Source organism: Danio rerio, chromosome 7 (assembly GCF_052040795.2).
Source record: "Danio rerio strain M-AB ecotype USA chromosome 7, GRCz13ab, whole genome shotgun sequence".
Taxonomy (NCBI): domain Eukaryota; kingdom Metazoa; phylum Chordata; class Actinopteri; order Cypriniformes; family Danionidae; genus Danio; species Danio rerio.
Window position 1 is genome coordinate 45,650,704 of NC_141027.1, and position 12,928 is coordinate 45,663,631.

Genomic DNA, 12,928 nt, shown 5'->3' on the forward strand with positions numbered 1-12,928 from the left:
GATCTCCGGTGAGACGGAGCCCTTATTTATGTGAATGAGTGACGTCAGGCCGGGGAGGGTTTGCCTCGGAGAATCACGCGTGTTTCTTATAGTAGAGCTGTGATTTTGAGGGAGGAGCGCGGGTGATTCACGGATGTGCGCGGGCGTCCGGTGGAGAGAGAGAGAGAGAGGGGTCTTCCCTCCCCTGCGCGTGAGCTGCATAGACGATGAGCCACTGAATCATATTCCGCCTTTACTACAGACCACAGCCACGACTCTCTGCATTGTCTGTGGAGTAAATGCGTATACGCTTTATCACCACAGTGCCTTGCTTTGAAATCAGGGTACACTTCTTTTTGTTTACCCATTTAGCCTTGATTTGTTATCATTATTTGGATGAAAAAGAGATTTTGCTCGTTTTGACTGGTTCAAGATGTCTCTTAAACGGAGCTCGGACAAACCATATAAAAATGTAGTAAATTAGGATATAATTATGCTTGGTAAAATAGCTTATTATGGGCTATTCTAATACACATTCTGCCATTGATCAACCACAAGTTACATTTGGAAATAAAAAATGTAGCAAGTAACACAGACTAGGCTAATTGAATTATTTTGGAATATTTTAGAGTATTTGTTTGTAAATTCATTTATGTACAGTTGAAGTCAGAATTATTAGCCCTCTGTTTTTCCCCCCAATTTCTGTTTAACGGAAAGAAGATTTTTTTAACACATTCCTAAACATAATAGTTTTAATAGCTGATTTGTAATAACTGACTCATTTATCTTTACTATGATGACAGTTAATAATATTTTACTCAATTATTTTTTCAAGACACATTAATACAGCTTAAAGTGCATTTAAAGGCTGAACTAGGTGAATTAAGTTAAGGCAGGATAGGGTAATTAAGCAAGTTGTATATTGTGTATTGTATATTGATTGTTTGATCTGTAGACTGTCCAAAAAAAAAAAAAAAAAAAGATTACAGGGGCTAATAATTTTGACCTTAAACTGGATTAAAAAAATAAAACTGCTTTTAATCCAGCCAAAATAAAATAAAAAAGACTTTCTCCAGAAGAAAAAATATCAGAAATACTGTGAAAATTTCCTTGCTCTGTTAAGCATCATTTGGGAAATATTTATTAAAAAAATAATAATAAAAAATCAAAGGGGGCCGAATAATTCTGAGTTCAGCTGTATTTGATTTGACCCCAAAGCATATGACCTCCGAAGTATTTCAAGTAACAATAGGCATAATGGTCATATTTTCTGATGATTCAAAATCAAACAAAGTATAATTGTGTGGAGATTCAATTTTATAAAAAAATAAGGAGAATCAATTAGATAAATGAAAACTAATTAAGAATTGGAGACTGAACAATACATTGTGAATTACAGCAATAGACTTAGTAGACTTGTAATCAATAAATGGCAACTGCAATTATGGGAAATTATGAGCATTTAATATATTAAAAAAAAAAAAATATATATATATATATATTTTTTTTTTTTTTGCAAAATATGTTTAGATTACTTTGTAACTGTTACATTTTAAGAATCTGAATATTCTAAAAAAAAATAAAAATAAAAAAGCAAACCTGCATATCACCTAAAAAAAAAAGGATTTTCCCCAAAATAATTTAAAGTTTTTTTTTTTTCAAAATGTTCTGTATGTAGCAGATTTTTTTACGTTATGCTTATATAATTATTGTAGTGTTGTGTTTGTCTGTTCTTATAGTGTAATAATTACTCCATCTGCACTTTGTTATTTTCAGAGTTGTATTGATGCTGGTAACATGATGTAAGGCTCAGGCAGGTTTGTACATCACCATTACATGATTTCATGTGTTTCTACGTAAGACATGCTGTATTTCTCAAGGGCAAATTTACCTTTTGTCACGCTGCTGGAGTTCATTTAAAGATTGTTCAATGTTGCCATCTAGCGTAAAAAGATTGGTATGACATGCAGACATTTATTTACGTTTAATCAGACTTATTCTTCAGCGTTTTTAAAATAACCAATCTACTGTACAAGGAAGATTTTTGCAAGTAAACAACACAGATCTGTGCTGATTTCAGAATCTTTATGTGAAGGAGATGTGTATAATGTATTGCAGTGACTTACCAAAGTTTTATACCCTGCTTTATTTGGTAAAATTTGGCTATTACGCCAATGCCTGGTATATAACTGCAAAACCATGGGGAAAAACAGATTTAAAGGATGATGAGTCATACAGACAAATCCACATATTGGTTACCAGAGAATGACCAGAAGCTGTAACAATGTAATAGAGTTAGGTTATGAACACTAATGATTTAATAGAAGAAAGAAAAAAAAAAAAAAAACTCACTGGCATTGTTTAGTCCAACTTTTCGGGCACAAAAACTACATTGAAAACCTAAAAAGATTCATACTAACTAAACAGCATTGTACTGATTGTATCTTGGTGCGGACAAACCCAAACCCTGCTTTTAAACTTTGACGAAAATAAAGACACAGATTTGCCAGACATGATTACAATGGATGCACAGAAGGAAAACACCACACATTTTCATTACTTAATATATTATAAAAATCATATGGCAATTATTAACCACAGTTTTATTAATCATTTGAGCTGTGAGGGAACAATTCTGGCCATAAAAAAGTAACAAAAACAAAACAAATAAAAAGCATATTTTATAAACAAAACTTCCATATAAACTATGCACATATTTATGATATAAATGCAAGACAAGCAAAAAGTTAAATATAATTGACTGACAAAAATATGGTATTTATTCAATATAATGGTGTTTATTTTCATGATCAGACTGAAAAAAGACTTGCAACGTTAGCTAGTCTGGTAGTTTATAAAAAAAGACTATTGAATAGGAGTTCTGTTACATGCAATAGTATCTATCATGAATTTTTAATGCATGCAAGTGAAAGCACTTTTGCGACTTGAAAGCCAAGCAAGTGTAATCTAAACAGACACAGCAACTTACTATGCTTATTATAGAATATATTTAGTAATCCTTTTTAGTTCTTTAGTTAATTTTTTCAGTAACATTCAGACATAATGTTTTTATGTTGTGTATTAAAAATATTCACGATTTTTGGAAATGACTCGAGCTGCAGTTTCCTAGTGCTGAAGAGCAGAACTGCATAAGTAATTTTTGAAAATAAATAAATAAAACCTGTTTTTTTTTGCAAACGACCTCATCACATCCTTCCTAGCTGATGCTTTAAGAAACACTGTGGACTCATTTGCAGCATTTAGAAAACTGAAACATTTATTTTATAACAGCAGTCAGTGAAAATGCAGTAATAAAGAGCTTAAATCCAATGGTCTGTGACAAAGCTTAATAAAAGCTCATCTTACAAGTTACATCGTTTTGTGAAGTGTAGAATGTTATTGATGTATCATTTTCATGATGCATAACCAAGTGTTGATGTACCAGTAAATCCATATACTTGACTTAGAAATTAATTATTTGTAGAAATGAATTAGTTTACCACATTAAACACAAAAGGAGTTATTAATAATTATTATAAATTTTATAAACCATATATCATCCAAACGTATGGCCACTAAAAAAGGTATTAAAGTTAAAAAGGCTTCATGGCATTCCAGACATTTCGCTCAAAAAACATATTCCATATAATACTTCTATTGGCAAAACTGTAAAGCTAATAATAAACAAGGCAGTGCAAATGATTTCAGTTTTACACATTCTCCACTTTCATCAACATACATTCCTTTGAAAACTTTCTAAAATCTGTTTGTCCAAATCAGACTAATAATAGTCATTTTGTACATATACACGGATGTATCACAAAATTGCATCACCTTTTTTGTATCCACATACTCTTAAGCGAATAAAACTGATTCTGTTTCCATATTGACTTTATATTAGGATAATTTCTTCTCTTTTTTAAACAGAGTATGGATAGATCCCCCACTCTCTCCTTTTAAATACGAGTTGTTCTGATCTGATTTTGTTTATTGAATGCATCAATCATTCTAAAGAAGCAAATTAACAGCACTATTAATGGCACTGTTATTAGCCTTCAAGAGATCAGTCATGACCTGTTAATGAAGCAGGAATGAGCTGATCACACTCCCCTGCTGGACAGACACTGGTTGACCACCTCCAGCAGCTGAGAGTTCTCCAGAGCCGCTGCCACTCGCTCTTTGTCTGCCAGCTGCTTGTTGACTGCAGTAGAAAGGGAATATATACATAAACATATATATCTAAAATTTTATATATATATATATATATATATATATATATATATATATATATATATATATATATATATATATATATATATGTATAACATACAATTTATATTCAGAAAGTAAACTATTGTAAATAATAATAATAATTATTATTTTAATTATTAAAATGCCGCTTTTAAACGATGTTGTTTTGCTGAGAAATTTGTTGTTACAATACTATTGTTACTATTTTCATTTATGATTTTTCTTTATATTAGCTTTGAAATTTCTATGTTTATATTTAGCAACTAAAATGAACAAAAATAGCTTAGTTGGCCATAATAGCCCAGTTATTAATACATTTTAATGGTGGTAATTATACATCCACATGAACAGTACCTGTCCTGAAGCAATTTAAGATTGCTGAATTATCCATGCATTATTTTCCTAAAATCATGTAAAAATATATAAAATATAGCATGATTTGGCCGAAGTTTTATTTGTACATTTCTCATTGTGGTGTGCTTTAATGTTTTATTGTCCACCACAAAAGAAAATATAAAGCTTTAATTATAGATTTAAGCCTTAAAACAGCATCTTAATCTAGTATATTCTTAGGAGAGAACTGATATATAAATTTGATAGAAACAGTGCAGTTCACAGTTATAATGCTCTTATAGATATATTACAAGCTAAAAGAAATTCATCCTCACAGAACAAAAAAATCCAACAAATTGCATACATTAGCATATTTTTTTGTCTCAAAATAAAAATTTTTAAGTGTTAAATCATATTATATAGAGCCAATTACATAATACAAAAGACAAAAGTCAAAAGTTACATGAAAATGCTATACATACACACACACACACACACACACACACATATTTATATTTATATATATATATATATATATATATATATATATATATATATATATATATATATATATATATACATACACACACACACTTTTTTTTTCTTTATTAACTACTATTCTATCATAACAGTTTACCTGCATCCTCAGAAGCATGTGTGCCAGGCGTGATGTGAACGTCAATCTAACAACACAAAGACAAAAGATTTATGTGTGGCCCAGAGCCTTCAGTAAGAAGTTCCAACGTGTTTGGTTGCTCAGTAAATACACTGTACCTTAAATCTGTCAGGCAGGGAGCGCAGCAGCTTGACTTTGATTGAAAGGCCAATGAGTGTGGCCATACTGCAGTGTGGGATGGTCGGTGTGAACTCAACAGACACTGTGCTCTCCTCATCATTCACCTGTTCAGCCGGAAACATATTATAAAAGAAAGGCATTAATGCTTGTTTGCAAATGAGACTTTACTTCACCATTTGTATTGTTTTTTTACAATTTTAGCCTCAAAAAAGGCTAAGAGCTAAGGAATATATATATATATATATATATATATATATATATATATATATATATATATATATATATATATATATATATATATATATATATATATATATAATTTAATTTATGTATGTATGTATCATTGAATACATTAAAATAAAAAAATGGCAAATGTTTTAAAAGTTTAAATATGACAATAAACTAAATCTATACGCAACAATCTGTCCAAGCCCGTATCCATAGCAGTAAAAACATGGATCACTTTTAAACAATTGCTATTGTAAGGCAAATAGTTCAAGTATTATGATAAATAGTGTGAAAATTCATAATACTGAAAAAAGATTCAATTTTTATTGAGATGGATTGTAAGTGATTGCCTGGGTTTTGGCCAGGTTGGGTAGCAATACATCATGAACAAAGGAAAATTAAGACTTGTTTAAAAAAAAAGATTTAAGACCTTCAAAACAATATTTCAGTAAATTCAGGACTTTTTAAGGCCTAAAATTTAGATTTTGGGATTTAAGATTTTTTAAGGGGCGAGACAGTGGCGCAGTAGGTAGTGCTGTTGCCTCACAGCAAGAAGGTTGCTGGGTCGGTGGTTCGAACCTCGACTTAGTTGGCGTTTCTGTGTGGAGTTTGCATGTTCTCCCTGCCTTCGCGTGGGTTTCCTCCGGGTGCTCCGGTTTCCTCCAGTCAAAAGACGTGGTACAGGTAAATTCGGTGAAAGGGCATGCGCTGTGTAAAAACTTGCTGGATAAGTTGGCGTTTCATTCCGCTGTGGCGACCCCGGATTAATAAAGAGACTAAGCCAACAAGAAAATGAATGAGATATTTTAAGGTTTTTTAAGACTCAATGGAAACCCTGCGGTTAAATAAGCATCTGAAATATTTTATGGCATACTTCAAAAAATAAAGATGATTTAGTGTTCAAAAAATGTTTGATTTTGATTATGTTTTTAAATAAATTTGGTCTTACAATTCATATTTTCTGATTTTTATAGTATATGTATCAACTCCGGTACTTTTACCATAAACCAATATGTCAACCATTTGGTAGAGGTTAATATTTTAGAAATTATGGGATGTGTTGAAAAAATGCATTGTGTTGAGTTAAGAAATGCAATCCAAATATGTTTTTTTTTTTTGGTGGGGTAGTTAAAGAGTTAATTATATCTATTCTGAGAAAAATGTTTGAACTGAGACTCGAAACAGAGAGAAAGAATGATGCATCACAATAACTTATTATGAATTATTTATATTATGCATTGAATTTCTTTTTTCCTTGAAGAATTATACTTTCATAGAAGAGTTCAAACATTTGGTAACACTTTACAATAAGGTACTACTACCATATAATACAGTCTATTATTACTGTAGTTTATGTAAACTCACGGTATATTAACTAATAATAACAAGCATGAATTTGGGATTTTAATAATGCATTAGTGAATGTTGAACTTAGTTACTATGATTACTGAATGCTGCACAAGCGTTGCTTATACTTAGTCCATGTTAGTAAACACATTAACTAACGAATTGAGGTAAAGTTCAGTTAAGTTACATGAAAATTATTAAGTTAAGTTTCAGTTATTATATTCAAAGTACCATGGTAAACAATACAGAGAGAATGTCACAAGCTGTCACTGAACGAATGAGGGAATATAAAATCAACTTTACCTTAGTAACTAATGAAACCTTATTGTAAAGTGTGACCAAGTTTTTCATATATATTTATTAGAGTTCTGCTACTGTGTAAACCGCTCAGACTCACATTGACACGCACTTGTTCCACCACATTGAGCTCTTCGAGGGACAGCGGGTGCTCGGGGTCATTGATCGACCTGATCAAATGTAAGTTAATTAGTTAAGGTCTGACTCTAGTATACAGGAACACTTAAATGAGTTTGTGAACTCAAGCAGATTGCAGAAGTAAATAACTGCTATGGTGGCAGATAATTCAAAGCAACCAGGTCGACTTGTCAAAGCAGTGGTGTAGCCTGAAAGTGATGTACTGTGAAAGGATATCGAAGATCTCTCTGACATCGATGGGGTCCGCCACATCTTCATCTTCGTCAGTGGATGTGAGCAGTCTTTCCCCTGACCGCTGAAATATCAGAGGATTGGCGTTCTCTAGTCGAGTTCCACCCGACATTATTACACCCTCGACGATGAATTTATGACCAATAAGTTACTAGTATATGAGCAGTGCTAGCTGATCAAGTCGCTAACTCTACTTCGAAGCCAAACACAAATGACCACAACCCAGGCGAAAAACCCGGAAGTGTACTTGGTTTTCAAAATAAAAGTTTTTTAATAAAAGTCAATGTTTTTGTTTTTGGTTCATTTTTACAACATTCTGGGTAATTAAAGAAACCAGAGCACCCGGAGAAAACCTACGCCAACACGGGGAGAACATGCAAACTCCACACAGAAATGCTAAATGGCCTAGCCGGGACTCGAATCAGAGTATCAGAGGCAACAGTGCTAACCACTGAGCCATATTTATATAGATATATACAGGGCCGGAGTGGGACTTCTTTTCAGCCCTGGAGTTTCAAGCCTCAGACCGGCCCACCTCAGTTCACGACTGACTATATTAAAATAAGGTCATTTCCAATTCAGTTTCTAATTACACTATCACGTCTTTTTTTAAGAAAACAGCTGCTTTAGAACTTCAAATGTTCGACAACCCAAACAGTATTATATGTCTCAACAGTAAAAATGAAAATAATAATTTACTCAGGCGAGGATCAAACTTGGGTCGGCGACGTTGTAATCTAACGTGCTAACCACTGGGCCACATCGGTTGTATAATGAGAAGTGACTTATAACATTATGAACCTGCAGGCTGGTTAAATATGAAAAGAGCAGAGAGCTGTATTAAATTAATGAATAAGAAGACTGTGGTCAAGTAAATAAATAAATAAATTTAAAAAGTGTGACTGCTTAGAGCAACAGATTCTGGAGCTAGGGACACCGGCCCTCGCGGCCAAAAAACGGACCGGCCCACCGGGAATTCTCCCGGTCCTCCCGATTAGCCAATCCGGGCCTGGATATATACTGTATATGCTTCATGGTCACAGAATTCTTCTGTTGGTTCTGCTAAAAAGGAGCAGGATAAAACACGTGTTGAATTTCTGTACAGAGAGGTCATGTTTTGATCTTCTTTTGGTTCCAGTGACATTCAAGTGATGCAAATTCACAAGTTAGAGTTCACAAACATATGCAGTTTGCTGTCTGATAGATTTGGATGTGCATGAATGAAAGTCAGTGGGGCAAAAAGTGTTGTCTGACCACACTTTTACAAACATGACTGAAATGCTTGCATTAGCTGTGTTTCATTTCAGAGGCTGAATCCTATGAAGGAACCATTTGAAAGTTGTCTCAATTCAAACTAATTTGAGGCTCCTTGTTGTCACTGGTTGATACTTTGCTGCCTCATCCAAGGATATTTATGTACATTCTATGATATTTGCATAAATTATGATATTTATGATGACTACATGGTGGCGCAGTGGATAGCACATTCGCCTTACCACAAGAAGGTCGCTTTTTGGTTCGAACCTCGGCTGGGTCAGTTGACATTCCTGTGTGGAGTTTGCATGTTCTCCCTATGTTTGCATGGGTTTCCTCCAGGTGCTCCGGTTTCCTCCACAGTCTAAAAAGCATGGGGTATAGGTGAATTAGGTAAGCTAAACTGACCGTAGTAAATTTGTGTGAGTGAGTGCGTTTGGGTGTTTCCCAGTGATGGGTTGCAGCTGGAAGGGCATCCACTGCATAAAACATGTGCTGGATAAGTTGGCGGTTCATTCTGCTGTGGCAACCCTAGATTAATAAAGGGACTAAGCCAAAAAGAAAATGAATGAATGAATGAATGATATTAATGATATTTGTATGAACTGTATGAATTAGGTTTCAGTTTACTTTGATATGTAAATGAACATGTAAAAAAAATCATACTAAGAAGTCATTTTATAGACCTTTATTTGTTGTTTGCTGGTTTCAGCTTGGCACAAGACTCATTTTGATTTTATGCGTCACGCTGTTTAAATAGCAAATGCATTTGCGCCCATAAGCGTTTTGGTCTATAAAGGAAGGCATTCTGAGGCGCATTACTGGCACGTTGCTATTTTGAGAAACTATAATAGATTTTTCAATAGACCAGAACAAAGCCGGTCTATTGTCCAGCGCAGAGTGCGTTAGTTGTGCACCTAGCTTACACACTGCTTAATACACATGTATGTAGAGCATGATGTACACATGATGTAGAGCAATACGCAAATATCTTTACATGTGAAAAAGAATAAAAATAAGGAAATATATAGGATATAATAAGGATATATATATATATATATATATATATATATATATATATATATATATATATATATATATATATATATATATGTATATATAAAGGATTAAAATATTACAAAACATTATTTTCTAGCCTACATAAATTTAAAAACCATACTTTCATGCCTTCTTCATCTCGGGGGGCCTTTTCAGTTTATTCATAACAATTTGCTTTTGTATAATGTTATTATTATTAGCAGTATTATTTATTATATGCATATTTATATTGTTTTATTAAATACAAGCTTAGATTTGCCCACCTGTCAGGTTTTAGACCATGTGGGCACAGCATGTGTATTTAGATATAACTTTTTTTTTTATAAAGTTTTTCACCACACTTTGTTATTATTGTTCATTTATTCGTTTGCTGAAAATTAGAACTAAATTTAGAAATAGTTTTGAAATAAATCTTTGTGCTTAAGAAACAAAATTAATTATGTATAGGCTAATGGATATCTGTGCGTACAAGGTTTCCCTTATCACGAGAGTGAAAGTGAAAGTAGATTGTTAAATGCCTCATCTCACATTCTGCAGATGCTCTGTTTAACAGTTTTTTTTGCTAGTGTAATGCTCAGTTTTTCCACTTCCACTTACTTTACGTCATGTAAATAGCAAATTCACCATGGCGTGACGCAACTGGCTCTTAAAGGGAATGGGAGATGAGACTCTGATTGGTTTATTCTCAAAACACACCTATAACTCATTAAGAAATCAAGCTCAACCCTTTTAGACCATGCATTGGAAAGTTCAAGTATAGTGAACTCTGACCTGCAAAATCTCATCACATGATTGCGTGAAACCATCAAGGATCAAAACAGACAGAAATTTAAAACATAGACCGACTGCTCGCTTTTTTTAAATGTCTAATCATCTTTTTTTAATCCCGCCCTTTTTCGCAGCACAGCGCTGCACAACAGAATTTCCCACGCACAAACTCTAGTGTGACTGCGGTATTAAGACACAGCTATTCGGCTTATTATCCCTATCTTCACGATTCTACTATGTTGTAACTGGCTCATTGTTTTAATAATTACCTGTTTCTTTGTTTGGTTCACTGATTATTCTGCGGCACATATTGTATTAACCTCAAGCCGTGTTCACACTGACTTTCATTTATATGCATGAGAATGCAACAGAGGCGACGCAGTGGCGCAGTAGGTAGTGCTTTTGCCTCACAGCAAGAAGGTCGCTGGTTTAAGCCTCGGCTAGGTCAGTTGGCATTTCTGGGTGGAGTTTGCATGTTCTCCCTGTGTTTGCGTGGGTTTCCCTGGGTGCTCCGTTTTCCCCCACAGTCCACAGACATGTGGTACAGGTGAATTGGGTATGATGAAATTAACTTGATGCATTGGAAAGTTTAAGCTTGACGAATTCTGACCTGTGAAATTGCATCACATGGCTTTGTGAGACCAATCGAAGATCAAAACATTACTTCTCTGTAACATTTAAAATATGGACCAATTGCTTGCTTTTTTAATGTCTTGTTTTAATGTCTTGTTTAATTGTTTAATGTGTACAACAGAATTTTGCAACGTCAAACACAGTGAGACAGAAGTATTTAACCCATATATTTATGCTGAGGAGCCCAGTGTAACCAGAACACTCCAGCACAACAGGCAGGAGAAAGCAAGTAACTAAAATTAGTTTTAAGGTCAAGCATATGCTTACAAATCTAAGCAGCATTTATCAACCTTGGAACCTTGCCCTTGATTAAACAGAGAGGGTAGGTAATTAATGAGCCAATCAATTCTTATTTTGGATCTTAAGAGTCTTTTGACCGAATTATTATAGGCATATTAGGCACCAGTGAAACAGCAGAACTGCCTTTATTCCTTTAACCAAACAGCAATAGACCAGTAATGCAAATCTGCCTTGAACACAACATGATTTTTCCTGTTAAATATAGTTCTAAAGCAGTTGTTGATATAAAATTAACCCAGATTTTTATGAAAAACCCAAGCAATCCACACATACAAATACAAAGAAAAAAATTCTGAAAAAATAGTTATGTGAAAAAAAGATAGAATGACACAAGGAGAAAGTACTGAGCTACTGAAAATCTTTTTTAGTTAGTCTACGACAACTATAAAGGGGTGGTAGGGGTGTAGCTGTTTGAACATAAATAACATCTTTGAATGTAATACACTCAAAGTTCAAAGCAACGGGAGACATTGGCTTTTACGGAGGCTTTTAACAAAGTTTGGGGACTATTAAAAAAATACATCCGGGTTAATGAGATTACAAAAGCTTTAGGTTACACACATATCTTACCCGCATACACCCGGTGCAGTGAAGAGGTGTGGCCAGAGGCGATGTAATGTTATGGCAGAGAAACCTAAAATGCTGTCCAAATGCTGCTATTTCCATAGAGCTTATTCTGTTTCTGTAGTTAAGCTTCCAGAAGACACTACACAAAAAGAGAAGTGCTTACAATTTAATTTTAATTATTATTATAGCTCTAGCATTTAACAAAGGACAGCTTTCAGAATATCTCAGTTCAGTGCTGAGTTCGACTAAAAAGTCCTAAAAGAAGGCACAGCTCCAACCATAATAGACAAAGACACGGTCACACTGCACTTTCTGACCCATAGACTTGCATTTATATGCATGAGAATGCAACAGCATGGAAACGCAAGCTTGTCCAAGCCAAGCTTGGCGAATTCTGACCTGTTAAATCCAACACAATCTCATGGCAATTCGTAACTTTTTGATTAAGTGGCTAATTTGTATGAATTCATACAATCTAATTCGTACAATTTATTATGATTTGCTCATCCCCCAATGACGGTTGGGTTTAGGGGTGGGGTTAGGTATGCCTCCTTTTTAAAATCAAACAATTTCGTACGAATTAGCCACTAAACTGGCAAAACGTAAAATACTTACGTTTTCTCGTGAGATCAGGCTGGGTAAATCGCATCAGATGGCTTTGTGAGATCAATCGAAAATCAAAACATGACTTCTCTGAACTGAAATTTAAAATATGGACCAATGGCTTGCTTATTTAATGTCTTGTTT

The 12,928-nt window shown here is 33.9% G+C and overlaps 1 protein-coding gene across 1 annotated transcript; it reads right to left on the reverse strand.

Annotated features, from left to right (window-relative positions):
• Window positions 1–3,233: 3,233 nt before the first annotated feature.
• Window positions 3,234–7,781, reverse strand: ciao2b (cytosolic iron-sulfur assembly component 2B). Its single transcript, NM_001002449.1, is given in 5 exon segments — window positions 3,234–4,180; window positions 5,201–5,246; window positions 5,338–5,463; window positions 7,332–7,411; window positions 7,586–7,781. Coding segments are annotated over 5 exon segments (480 nt in total). The 5' UTR covers window positions 7,713–7,781; the 3' UTR covers window positions 3,234–4,079.
• Between the last annotated feature and the right edge of the window lie 5,147 nt (window positions 7,782–12,928).